The 12,920-nt window shown below is 37.1% G+C and overlaps 1 protein-coding gene across 7 annotated transcripts in view; it reads left to right on the plus strand.

Moving 5' to 3' along the window:
* The first annotated feature begins 2,700 nt into the window (after positions 1-2,700).
* Positions 2,701-12,920, plus strand: part of LOC127422761 (proteasome activator complex subunit 4B-like) — a 55,328-nt gene continuing 45,108 nt past the window's right edge. For 2 of the 7 annotated variants that reach the window (XM_051666488.1, XM_051666491.1), the window contains exons 1-4: positions 2,705-3,204; positions 5,247-5,387; positions 10,034-10,150; positions 12,772-12,816. In XM_051666488.1, the coding sequence (XP_051522448.1) occupies positions 3,008-3,204; positions 5,247-5,387; positions 10,034-10,150; positions 12,772-12,816 (500 nt within the window). In that variant the 5' untranslated portion in view covers positions 2,705-3,007. Of the gene's footprint in view, positions 3,205-5,246; positions 5,388-10,033; positions 10,151-10,581; positions 10,636-12,771; positions 12,817-12,920 lie in introns of those variants that run through there. The other 5 variants (XM_051666494.1, XM_051666487.1, XM_051666490.1 and 2 more) reach the window with 5 other exon arrangements.

The following is a 12,920-nucleotide window of genomic DNA, read 5'->3' on the forward strand; positions in this document are numbered from 1 at the left end:
CATTTTGTTTGGTACTTTATTCTCAAACCTGAATGAGTGGTTTCAGATTTACATATAAATAGATGGTGCAAAGTACTTGTATTTAAATGCATAAGAACATTCTGTGAAATGTAGTTTGATTTTCACAGACAATGTATAACTATGAATTGGCAAAAGAAAGGGTTATAAAAAAATATGTTGAAATGTTAACAAAATACATTTGTAATAGCTGTATTGTGGCACTCTTGTTTTCCAACATTGAATGTATTTTGGAACTTGAACTATGTATTTAAGTCATGTAGAATCTAATAATAATGAAAATGTTTTTTTAAAGGGATCGTTCACCCCAAAATAAAAATTCTCATCATTTACTCACCCTAATGCTGTCCCAGATGTGTATGACTCTTTCTTCTGCTGAACGCAAAGATCTTTAGATGAATATTTCAGCTCTGTAGGTCCATAAAATGCAAGATAATGGGTACCAAAATTTTTACGCTCAAAAATTTACATAAAGGCAGAATAAAAGTAATCCATATGACTCCAGGGGTTAAATTCATATCTTCAGAAATGATATGATAGGAGTGGGTGAAAAACAGATCAATATTTAAGTCCTTTTTTTTTATTTTTTTATTTTTTTTAACTATATATACTTCCTGTCTAGTAGGTGGCGATATGCACGATGAATGTGAATCGCCAAAAACCATACAAGAAAGTGAAAATGGGGATTGATCATAAAAAAGGACTTGCATATTGATCAGTTTCTCACCCTCACCTATCATATAGTTTCTGAAGATATGGATTTAACCACTGGAGTTTTATGGATAATTTTATGCTGCCTTTATATGCTTTTTGGACCTTCAAAGTTCTAGCCACCATTCACGTGCATTGTGAAGACCTACAGAGCTGAGATATTTTTCAAAAAATCTTCGTTTGTGTTAAGCAGAAGAAAGAAAGTCACACATCTGTGATGGCATGAGGGTGAGTAAATAAAAATTTTCATTTTTGGGTGAACTATCCCTTTAAGGGCATTGATTAAATCTTAATTACACTAGAAAGACCAACAGAGGACGCTATTGCTGAACATGTGAGTGAGCAATTATTACTGAATCATCCTAGAATGTCCATCATATATGACATATATAAATATCTTCCTCTGCATTATTCTTCAAATCGCCTATAGCCTAATTTAGTTATATAACTTAGTTCAATATTTCTAAATATAACGTGGTTTTTGTGAATCTATCTAACATAGGACCTGGATTAAAAATACTCATGATCAACGACACAAACTAAAAGTATTTACAAAAAGCAAATGAGTATTGCCATCAGTCCAAAGGGAGGCAATTGTGCCAGCAGAGACAGAGTGAACGCCTTGAACTTGTTGGGTCAAATAGGATTTACAAGTCACATGATCAATTAAAGTCAGAGCTAAAACTGTTATATCAAGTGATTGGTGATGATGGCGTGTGCCTGCTGGTCAATGAGCTACTTCCTGTCTTTCAAGTGGGATTGAGGACATACCTACGAGAAAACAACTCAAGATAAAGGAGTACAGCTATTATACATGAGAAATAGCCAATGTGGCATTTTATTAATGCAGTTTTAAGTCATTAATAGCTTTGATCGTGCATCAAGCATTTTACACACATGCTTTGCAGGATGTTTGATATGAGTAGCTAAGAGGGACCTGACAATATTTGCAGTGAATTTTCTGTTTTCATGATATGCATTTAATTTACTGTTCATTTCAGGCAATCTGTTTTATGTTATCACTGACATAGACCCATATTTTAGAGACTGGCAAGAAGGCCTGGTTAATCCAGGATCTCATTATCAAAAGACCCATGATCAGGGCAGACAAATCCGCTTTATCTGGAATGCAATGTCCCTCCAGGCAAATAACCTGGTTGGCTAAATGGTAAGAGGTTATTGCGTCTGATTAGCTGGAATTTCTGCACTGAAAATTTCCTATTGGTTGGAAAAGATGTAGGCTGTGTGGTTGATAGGTAATAAATGACCTTGAGGAATACCTACATGTCTGTGCACGTCTTTAAATACTCATGAGCTGCAGGGACGACGCATGTTTTTCTTGGAATCCATGAATCTGCTCATATTAAGTATTGATCTAAAGAGAAATGCCAAGATGAAATACCTATGAGGGAAAAAAGGCAATCACACAACCATTTTAATGACAAATATCTCTGCTTATGAGCTGCACTCTAACAAATGCTTATGCGAAATGAGAATAAGAACATATCTCTAAATCTTGACGTCTTTCTAAATAATTAACACTCAGATATACATGATGAACTACTGTTAAAAATATAGTTTCATTGATATGCTGTACATTAAAAATGCCTAAAGGTGTTATGTTACCTTTTTGTTTTATTTTATGCTTTTCAATGACAATTAAAGGCCTTTCAAATGTTTTTTTTATTTATTTTTTTTTTACATCATAACAATTACAGCACATTCTTCTATACCTTTTCCCAATCAACTAAGTAAAACATCTGAGACATTTGCAAATCTTTATATAAAATGTCATATCAAATATGCATAAACTTGTGTAAAGATCACATATTGTATTAATCTACTAGAAAACGACATAACAGAATGCCAAACGGCCATGTTGTGATTGCTGAATGTGCAGGTAAACACCAGTAGAGGGCGCGCCGCTCATGGCTCGTTGTTGCACTCACCGGTGTGTGTATGTTTGTGAAATTGTGCGCGCGTGTGTATGTGAGTGTGTGTGTCCGTCTGTCCGTGTGACTCGTAATATGTGTCAAGAGATTGAGTGGAGACTTCTCTATTCAGGTGACTGACGCTAATGTGTTTAACAACACGCAAGAACGACATCTGTCGAAGTAACAAGTTTTTGTATCTGAATCCCACAACATAATAACAGGACTCATGCGAAAGTAGTGGATTTGTTTGGAATAAAACGAAGATTTATCAAGTGAACTTCTGTCAAGAGGGGAAGTAAGCCGGACAACTCAGAAGAGGATATTTATTTTCGGGAAATCGTAATATGAAAAAGGAGCAGACCGAGATATTAGGTTTTGTCCCTCAGAAAGAGATCGTCTACAACAAACTTCTCCCGTACGCAGTTAAACTTGATCGCGAATCCAATGTCATTTTGGCCCAGATTAAAGGGAATTTGGGTCGAGCTGTCCAGCTCCGAGAGTTATGGCCTGGAGTTTTATTTTGGACCAGGAAACTCTCCACGTAAGTATTTTAATAAAGCTAAAAATGACGCGTTGCTGCGTAAATGTAAAGTGTTTGATTAACAAACCGCAAGGACGGTTGAGTGACTCACGCAGTTTTTAGCCGTTAGCTCGCGAGCTAGTCGCTACCAGCTAAGTGAGTCCCTCAACTGCCCTTGCTCGTGTTTAAACCTCGCACACACATTGTATGTTATTTCTTGATGGTCTTTCACAATTGTTAATGTAACATTAGTGCTTAGTCTATCTTGTCAGTATGGTTTCAGCCGGTAAATTGAAGGAAATTCGGGTTTGTTGAAAGCTAATTTCTAAGCTAGCCAGCTAACATTAGTGCTGGACAAGCAGCTGCCACATGCATCACTGCAACTAGTGGTTAGACATGGGCTCTTTAAAAATAATACTGCTTTGAGATTGTAAACCAGGATGGTTGTTGCTCTATCGAAATCCATTATTATGTCTACATTCATGATTTGCCTTATTCATTTTGGTTCCTTTTGTATGGTTCTTAGTGATACTTCACGGTATTTTAACATCACACATTTACATGTGTATATGTGACCTTAGATAAGACAATTTCTATAAGAAAAACCTTCTTTTAAAAGTGTGTAAATTGCATAGATCAGACAGGGGTGTTATTGTTCCATTAAAATACCTAATGACGACTTTTATGGTGTTTTGTATTTTGACACTTTCATTTATCATTACATGATCTTACATGATCATTTTCTTGTCCATGTTGCATGACTTGTGTATTTATATATGGGACCCTACAGTTAAAGGGAGAAGTTCTCCTAAAAATTAAAAATTCTCTCATCATTAACTCGCCTTCATGCCATCCCAGGTGTGTATGACTTTTTCTTCTGCAGAACACAAATGAAGATGTTTAGAAAAATATCTCAGCTCTGTAGGTCCTCATATTGCAAGTGAATGGTGACCAGAAATTTGAAGGTCCAAAAAGCATATAAAGGCAGCATATAAGTAATCCATAAGACTCCAGTGGTTAAATCCATATCTTCAGAAGCAATATGATAAGTTTGGGTGAGTAGCAGATCAATATAAAGTCCTTTTTAACTATAAGTTCTCCTCCCTGCCCAGTAGGTGGCGATATGCACGAAGAATGCAAATAGCTAAAAACAAAATAAGAATGTGAATGTGGAGATTGATAGTAATAAAGGACTTAAATATTGATCTGTTTATCACCAACACCTATTATATCACTTCAGAAGACATGGATTTATCCACTGGAGTCATATGATATTCAAAATCTCTGTACCAATTCACTTGCATTGTATGGACCAACAGAGCTGAGAAATTTGTGTTGGCAGAAGAAGAAAAGTCATACATATCATGGATTATATAAGGGTGACTAAATGATGAGAGATTTAATTGTTGGTGGACTATTCCTTTAAGCGACATTATGCCGCTTAACTTACTAAAGTGTATTACTGCTACAGGACTCTTTGCCACTGTAGAGTTTGTATTCAACCAAGCACTGGATAGCACCTCTGCTTATATGGATACAATGTTTACAACAACAACAAAAATCATTCAAAGCCATGCAACAGTCTTGTAAAATGGGAATAAGTGAGGTCTGTTGATGTGTTAAAAGCCTCTCTTATAGAATCCATTGCTTTATTTGTGCCATGTTAGCCTGACTCTCACTGTCTGTTGTTGCATGATCACATGGTGCATTCAAATGTACATGTTGTTTAGTGATAAGGTCAGAATTGCTCCAGATAAGCAATGCCCATGTGTGCCAAAAACAGCAACTTTTTCTAGGCTCTCTTAATACATGTTGTTTTAGGAAGGTAGATGTCCACTTCCATATGTCGACTATGTGGATATTTATATCTCTAGTTTAGTATGTTAACATGTAGATAAACGTATTGGTCATCAAAAAAAGGAATTGAGAATTTTAGAAATAGCGTGCATTCTGTAGGCTTTTTATTTTTTTAAACACTACATGTCTTGTTAAGTGAATCTTGATATTTCTCTCCCTCCTACCCGTTTTCTTCAATGAACGCTATGACCTGATCCTGTTGGCAGGTACCTGCGTCTGTATGGAAGAAAGTTCAGCAAGGAGGACCATGTGCTCTTCATCAAGCTTCTGTACGAGCTGGTCACTATCCCCAAGCTGGAGATCAGCATGATGCAGAGCTTTGCACGACTCCTCGTCAACCTATTGAAGTACGCAAAATTGTCTACTCTAAACGCCAGTTTCAACTAACCCCTTAAATTAAGAAAACCCTTAGTGATAACTTAATTTTATTTGAGAGTTTTCTTAAAGGAATGTTCTGCATTCTATACAAGTTAATATAACATAATGTTGATTACTACAAAAAAAAAAAAAAAAAATGGCTAACATGATATGGTGAACATGAGTTCAATGGAAGACCCTTAATTATTAGTATATTAAAAGTTTTTGCCTCAGACAGTGCAAGTAAACTTTGGTCACTAAACTGTAAACTAAAAACACTAATGAGGATTTAATATTAGGCCTGTCGCAATTATTACAACACCTGATCGTGATCATTCGATTTAACCACGATTATTTGAGAGAACTGTGATTATTGACTAATGACATTGTACTATCCAAATAAGGTATTTTTGAGCAAATGTAGATTTGCCAAACACGAACACGTTTAATGAATGTGGATTTTCAATTTCCGGTGCAACAGTGCATGATGTGAGCAGTCCCAGTGAACTGATGCAGTCACCAACCTGAACCTCGGACCATTTAGAGCAGCTCCTGAAAAGCGTGTTAAGATTATATGCTGGCTGTGATTTATGCGAACAGTTTGAATGTTTAGACAAGGCTTTCGACAGTGAACGCAAATTGTTAGTTTCAATTTAACATTCATATAATGGCTAATGTTCTTGGTTGCTGCAGGTTCATGCATGCAGGGTTAATGACAGAGATGCTTACTCTGTAACTGTGGAGATGATACAATGGCTGCTGTGCAGATGGATGTATCCCGACCTCTTCAAGCTTTTCGAGCACTTGTTTTACTGTGATCAATATGGAGAAAAGTGATCCGATTATCGCAGATTCTCATTTTATGTGGAAAAAATGCTGAAATTATACAACATTGCAAGTTTTGAAAATACAGCTACAAGGCATAAACATTATATGTGTTAACATTGTTTTAGTGTGATTAAATCGCTTACTAAACTTAACTGTGTAAAGTTATCCAATATTGCAACTTCGCTGTCATGATGACGGATCACAATTAAATCCTGTAATCTGATAAACATTGTAACGGACTAAAATCATATTAACATGTACACTGCTGTAACGGGGTTCAAGAATGGATGTAAGGAGGAAATGGGAAAATGTGGGCTTCAACTCATAAGGTAGATTTTTAATAACAAGTAACTTGAACAGTTTCTCAGCTTCCACACATAAACACGTTGACTGGCTGTTGAAGTGCGACTCTCTCTCTCTCTCAGGCTCTGGCGTGGTTCCTTCTTATATCGCTTTCCCCATTGCTCACTGCAATCAGAAACGTGTTAGACACATAGCTCTCTGGTATGTGCACCCTTACTGCTTTCTCTCTCTCCGGACGAACACTCCACTCCACCACGCCTCCACCTCCACAACTGCCTGGGCAAAAAAAAAAAGTTGCATACACATTTCATTGGACTGTTTTTAGCTTTGATTATGGTGCGCATTCATCATGGTATTGTTTCATCAACCATATGCAACGTCTCAACTAGTGCTGCATGATTTAGACAAAGTCATATTGCGATTATTTTGAAAAATATTGCGATTGCGATTATGCGGTAATGTTAAGATGGCAAAAGGCTACTGGGCTTTTCACACTTGAGTCCTCTTAAAAATAACCAAACTTTTTTTTTTTCTTCAGTTCACCCACAAACAAATAATCAGTGAAACAAAGAAAAAATACTGTCTTCATATTCAAATTGTACCCATCGTGTATCTGTTTTTGTCCATTTTGTGATAGGGTCTCAGCCCACTTATCATCATCATTTGTTTTTGAAACCCAGTCAACTTGAAAATTAGGGATGCTCCAATCTGGAATTTTACATCCGATACCGATGTCCAATTTTCTTTTCATCTTGTCTGATGCTGATCATTTAACTTTTTATCAGCAGCTCTGTCAAATCCGTTATACAGTATGTAAGCTTTCTGCTCAATGTCACTGTTAACTGAATTTCCCTATTGGTATAGTTGTTGTCGTCTAGTTTTTGATGTCAAAAATACTGTTGGTTGGATGAATAATTAAAGAAACACAAATATTCCATTTTACTCTTTACTTTTGGCCTTAAAAACAAGTAGGCTTATACAAACTATTCCTTACTGTATATAAGATAGTCCTAAAAATTGAAGCTTAATGTCAAACTGAAGTTGAACTGATGACCCATTGGTGTAATTAAACTTAGTGAAATTTTGGTAAGTTTGTCACAATTTAATTTACCATTTCACAATTTTCATGATAATATGTACTGCTTCACGCACAATGCACCGGTTTAGTGTGAATAAAGCATTTGGCACACACAAGCAAATGGAACCTAACTCTGAGCACTTCTGTTACTGTAAGCATGAGATAGAGTTGTGGAGCTCATAACCGCCTCGAAAACACTGTAATAATGCTCTAACTTAATATAGACTGGACAGAGCAGCGCACATAAACTTGGAAGCGGGCAGACTATTTATTTAAGTAAATCACAGCCCTTTGCGATTTAATAATCACATGAGGTCATATCGCAATTTCGATTTTAATTTGATTAATTGTGCAGTCCTAGTCACAACATATATTTCCATCCAGAGTTGCATTAATTTTTGGCCTAGATCTTGTATTGATGACAGGAGAGTCAAACCACTCCGTAAAGTCTTCTCTAGCACATCCCAAAGACTTTCAATGGGGTTAAGGTCAGGACTCTGTGGTGGCCAATTCATGTGTGAAAATTATTCCTCATGCTTCCTGAACCACTCTTTTGCAATTTGAGCATGTTAAAGTTGGCAAAGCGATGCCACGCATTCTCACACTAAACCAATCCTGAGCGTACATCGCGATGCAAACGCCACAGGAAGCACGCAACAGGCGACAAAAACAAGACAGGACACCTGTGCGAGAGTTCAGCCACACACACACACCCAACACCTTAGACTGAAGTGACCAAACCTCAGCACAACATGAAGACCGCTCGCTACCCGGGCGCTCAATGTGAGCGCAACGCGAGGTGAACCTAGGGTTGCAAAGGGGCGGAAACTTTCCAGAAACTTTCCATGGGGAGTTAAGCTGGGGAATTTTGGAAATATTGGAAAAAACTTTGGGCACTTGGCTATATGCTGCTGCATGTTTCTGGCATTCTTAACATAGGTCTTTGCAAAGTATTTGCAAATATACACAGCCTTTCCTTCTACATTGGCTGAGGTGAAATGTATCCACACATCAGATGGCGCACGTGGCATTGTTCTGTAGAATAAAATTAGAAAAAAGCTTGTAAAAAACACTAATGCAATGCCATGCACAGATATATAAATAGTTAGCTAAACAATTTGAATATTCTGGAATGGTAAAAATATTTTACAATTGATGCTGGACAATGAATAGAAATATGCTAGATGAATAGATGAACACTCCTCAATCAGCATGCTAAATCAAACTATAACCTACGTTCTCGTATGATAACAGAAAACTGGCTGGCAGAAGAAACGGCATCACAGTTGAGCTAGCTAGCACCATGATAGCTAGCCTCTTAAATTGTCAATGAAATGGTGTTAGCTAGTTTACATTTAGTATATCTGATTTACTGGCTAGCTAGCTACTGTATAAACACATTTTGATTTAGTATTTGTTAGTTAAACTTTAATACCATAGATCAAATATATTTACCCTAGTAATATCATCAAAACTTATTTGACTGGATGTAGTCCTTGGGCTCAAATGCAATAGTGTGGCTTCAATAGTCCTGCTGTAGTAAGTAGCCTGCAGTAACTAGTGTGCTGTGTGCATGTGATTGAGAAATGCGCAGGGTAGAAATTCAACTGAATTTGCATTAAATCTGGTTGTTTTAACTAAGATTATGCTGCAAGATGTTTTTTTGTTTTTTTCAACTTCATTTAAGTTCCCTGTTATTGGCTAACTTGCAATTTTGCAATTTTCCAGTTTATTCCCGTTAATTCCCATATATTCCAGTTAATTCCCCTGGAAAGTTTCCAACTTTTAAAATTCCCGGAATTTTGCAACCCTAGGTGCACCTGTGTTCGCGAGAGACAGACAAACTATTGACGAGTGCATGCTGCCAAGATGACATAAGCACGATGCTCTCGCATCAATAACAGACAGACATGGAGCACGAGTGTCTGGATCCCGACACAGACCGAAACTGAACAAGACAGGAAGTCAGGATCCAGACACCGTGCTCCCGACATGAAACAAGACAGACCGAAGAGTGCACGGCAGGCAATACAACCGAAACCGCGTGCTCACACAAAGATAGATAATGAAACACAAGACAGACATGGGACATAATTCCACGGTCTTGTCAGACAAAAACCAAGACTGACAGAGTGACAGGATCGTGACATTTATACACTGGCCTGATTCACTTCCATTGTAAGTGCCTTTGTTACCTCGATTTTTGCTTTTTTGTAAGAGATGAGGAATAACTCTAAATCATTTTTTGGTAATTAATATTATGCCACAAAAGCTGTCAATTGAGCTAAACTTGTATTAAACCTGGAACATTCCTTTATTTTGAGTGGTTTGCTGCAACTGGCCCCTGACCATTGCCACATATTTGATTGCATCTAGTTGTGTATCATGTTATGAATGCTTAATGTAATGTAATCGTCTAACATACAGGAAGAAAGAACTGCTTTCCCGGGATGATTTGGAGTTACCTTGGAGGCCTTTGTACGATCTCTATGAAAGTATCCTCTACTCCAAAACTGAGCATCTGGGTCTTAACTGGTTCCCCAAGTAGGTTTCTCTGCCTTCTTTCTGCCTGTCTGTCGTCTTCTCGCTTGCTCTGTTGTGAACAGTGATTAAAAATTTAATGTCAGTGGAACAGAACTTTCTTTGTGATTGAATACACTTTCTTATTAAAGCATGGCACCTCATGACACATTTGAGCAAAGAGGACAAGAGTGAAGTCTATTAAAGTGGGTCAGTGTACTGGGCACGGTGAAGTCATGGAAAATAAAACTTGTCTGTGCTGTGTTTGTTTAATGGAAAACGAGGACCCTAATATGCTGCCCGAGATTTAGCGATTTGCTTTATCTTGTTTTTCTTTCCAATACATCCAGTATATGACAGCATAGTTATTACCGTTAAACTATTACTAGTGTTAAAATCGAAGTTATTGGTATGTTTAGCATTGGCTTATGCATCTTTCCTTTTCCCACATTCAGTTATCGAGCAGAAGCCTCAACAAAACAAAAAATGCTTAATTTTGTGCGCAAGCGGTAAGCACAGTTAGTGTTTTACATGTTGTATTGTACTTTTTAAGGGCTGCCGCTGATATTGCATGTGTCCAAAATTAAAGCCAATCAGTAATTTGTTACAAATATCACATCTGCATCTGTATTTATAATCTTTGTTTCTATAGTAGCCTAGCCACTCAATAACATGTTTTAGAAACATTTCAGGAAATGGTGCTCCTTTGGAAGTTTCTGGCATTTCATCTTTGTCTGTCAAACATGATTCCTGGTGACTAGCATGAAGAACTTAAAATGTCAATTTTGTCTGCATGACAGAAAATATCAGTTTTTGTTTTTTTTGACAATTAATGTTAATGTGATTTTACATTTGAGAGGGTTGTTATATTTAGCACACCTCTTTCAGGAATTGGATAGACTGGTCTCCCATGGCTTCACTCTCTAAATCAAGAAACCTTTTTCAGTTGTCTAACAGTTGAGGTTCTGGATGCTTAAAGGATTAGTTCACCCAAAATTAAAAGTTCTTTCATCATTTACTCACCCTCATACATACTAAGATGTGTTTGACTTTTTTTCTTCTTCTGCTGAACACAAACAAAGATTTTTAGAAGAATATCTGATCTCTGTAGGTCCATACAATGCAAGTGAATGATGATCAAGCCATTAGAAGCTCCAAAAAGCAAAGCATAAAAATAATCCAGACGACTCCAGTGGTTTAATCAATGTCTTCTGAAGCGATCCAGTTGGTTTTTGTTGAGAACAGACCAAAATATAACTCTTGACGGCAGTCTCCTTGGTTATCATGATTTCAAGCTCAGTTATACTCCTTATAGTGCCATCTAGCACTCTGTGCATGTGTCAAGTGCTAGGAAGTATAATTGAGCTTGAAATCATGATCGTGCCTAGAGACTGCAATGGCAAGATGTACAGTAAAAAGTGAGTTACATTTTGGTCGGTTCTCACCCAAAAACAACTGAATCGCATCAGAAGACATTGATTAAACCTCTGGAGTCGTATGGAGTACTTCTATACTGCCTTTATCTCCCTTTCGGAGCTTCAAATGCCTGATCACCATTCACTTGCATTGTTTGGACCTAAAGAGCTGAGATGTTCTTCTAAAAATCCTCATTTGTGTTCAACAGAAGACAGTCATACACATCTGGGATGGCATGAGGGTGAGTAAATTATGAGAGAATTTTCATTTTTGGCTGAACTATCCCTTTAATATTTCTCTGAGCTTATATTAAAGGGATAGTTCATCTAAAAATTATGTCATCATTTACTCACCCTCATGTTGTTCTAACCCTATATGACTCATTCCTCCATGGAACTCAAAATGAGATGTTGAGACAAAATGACATTCTCAATCACATTTCACTTTTATTGTATGGAAAAAAAATAAATAAATGCAATGCAAGTGAATGGTGACAGATTAACATACTGCCTAACATCTCCATTTGTGTTCCACCAAAGCATGATGGAAGAGCACATTTTTGGGTGTACTGTCCCTTTAAAGAAATTTCTAACTAATCAGCCTGGAGTATTTATGTGGGATCATTTGGGCCTGCTTTTTAGAGAGAAAGGTCACCCAAATTTTGCTAATTTTCCCATTTGGGTCCGGTATCATTGTGTTCTATTTTAATCTTGCCTGCACTGAGAGCGTGCAGAAGGTGGTGTTTGTTTACACTTGCACCAAAAGGAAGATCAATTGCTGCTGTGTCTTGATTACACAGATGACTTGCTCAGCAGTGTATTTTTAGAACTTTTAGTAACACTGTGGTTTTCTAAAAGCAGTGACACACAGCCAATGGTTCACACAACTAGGCCAACTTTCATTCGGTTGTAATATCTAGGAACAGTTTCCTGATTAAAATTGGCTGTCAGTGCAGTCTGACTGTATTCAATGTTTTTAAGCTCAGTGTTATAAAAAGCAAACAAGGAGAAACTGATAACCTGGCATGTTTCACTCATGTGCCCAGACTTTGATTTCGAGAAACTGTTATTTTGACTGTCACAAAATGTACTTTAGTTGGGTTTCTGCTTTGCACGTGGTCTTAATCCCTAACCAGCACTTCAATCTCAAATGAGCATAGCTTTTGATATCATAGTAATGTATTGCTTTTATCTCTCTCCATTCATCTCTTTCTTCCTATTCCCTTTTAGCTCAGTGGAGAACGTGTTGAAGACACTAGTCAAGAGCTGTAGACTGTGAGTAATGTTTGACCCCTTTCACAAAGGAATTGCACATTATGTTAATCAGCTTTCCGTTGTGCTGTTGAAAGAATCAAATTATCAGGCCGTTATTGGACAAG

Source organism: Myxocyprinus asiaticus, chromosome 32 (genome assembly GCF_019703515.2).
Source record: "Myxocyprinus asiaticus isolate MX2 ecotype Aquarium Trade chromosome 32, UBuf_Myxa_2, whole genome shotgun sequence".
NCBI lineage: Eukaryota > Metazoa > Chordata > Actinopteri > Cypriniformes > Catostomidae > Myxocyprinus > Myxocyprinus asiaticus.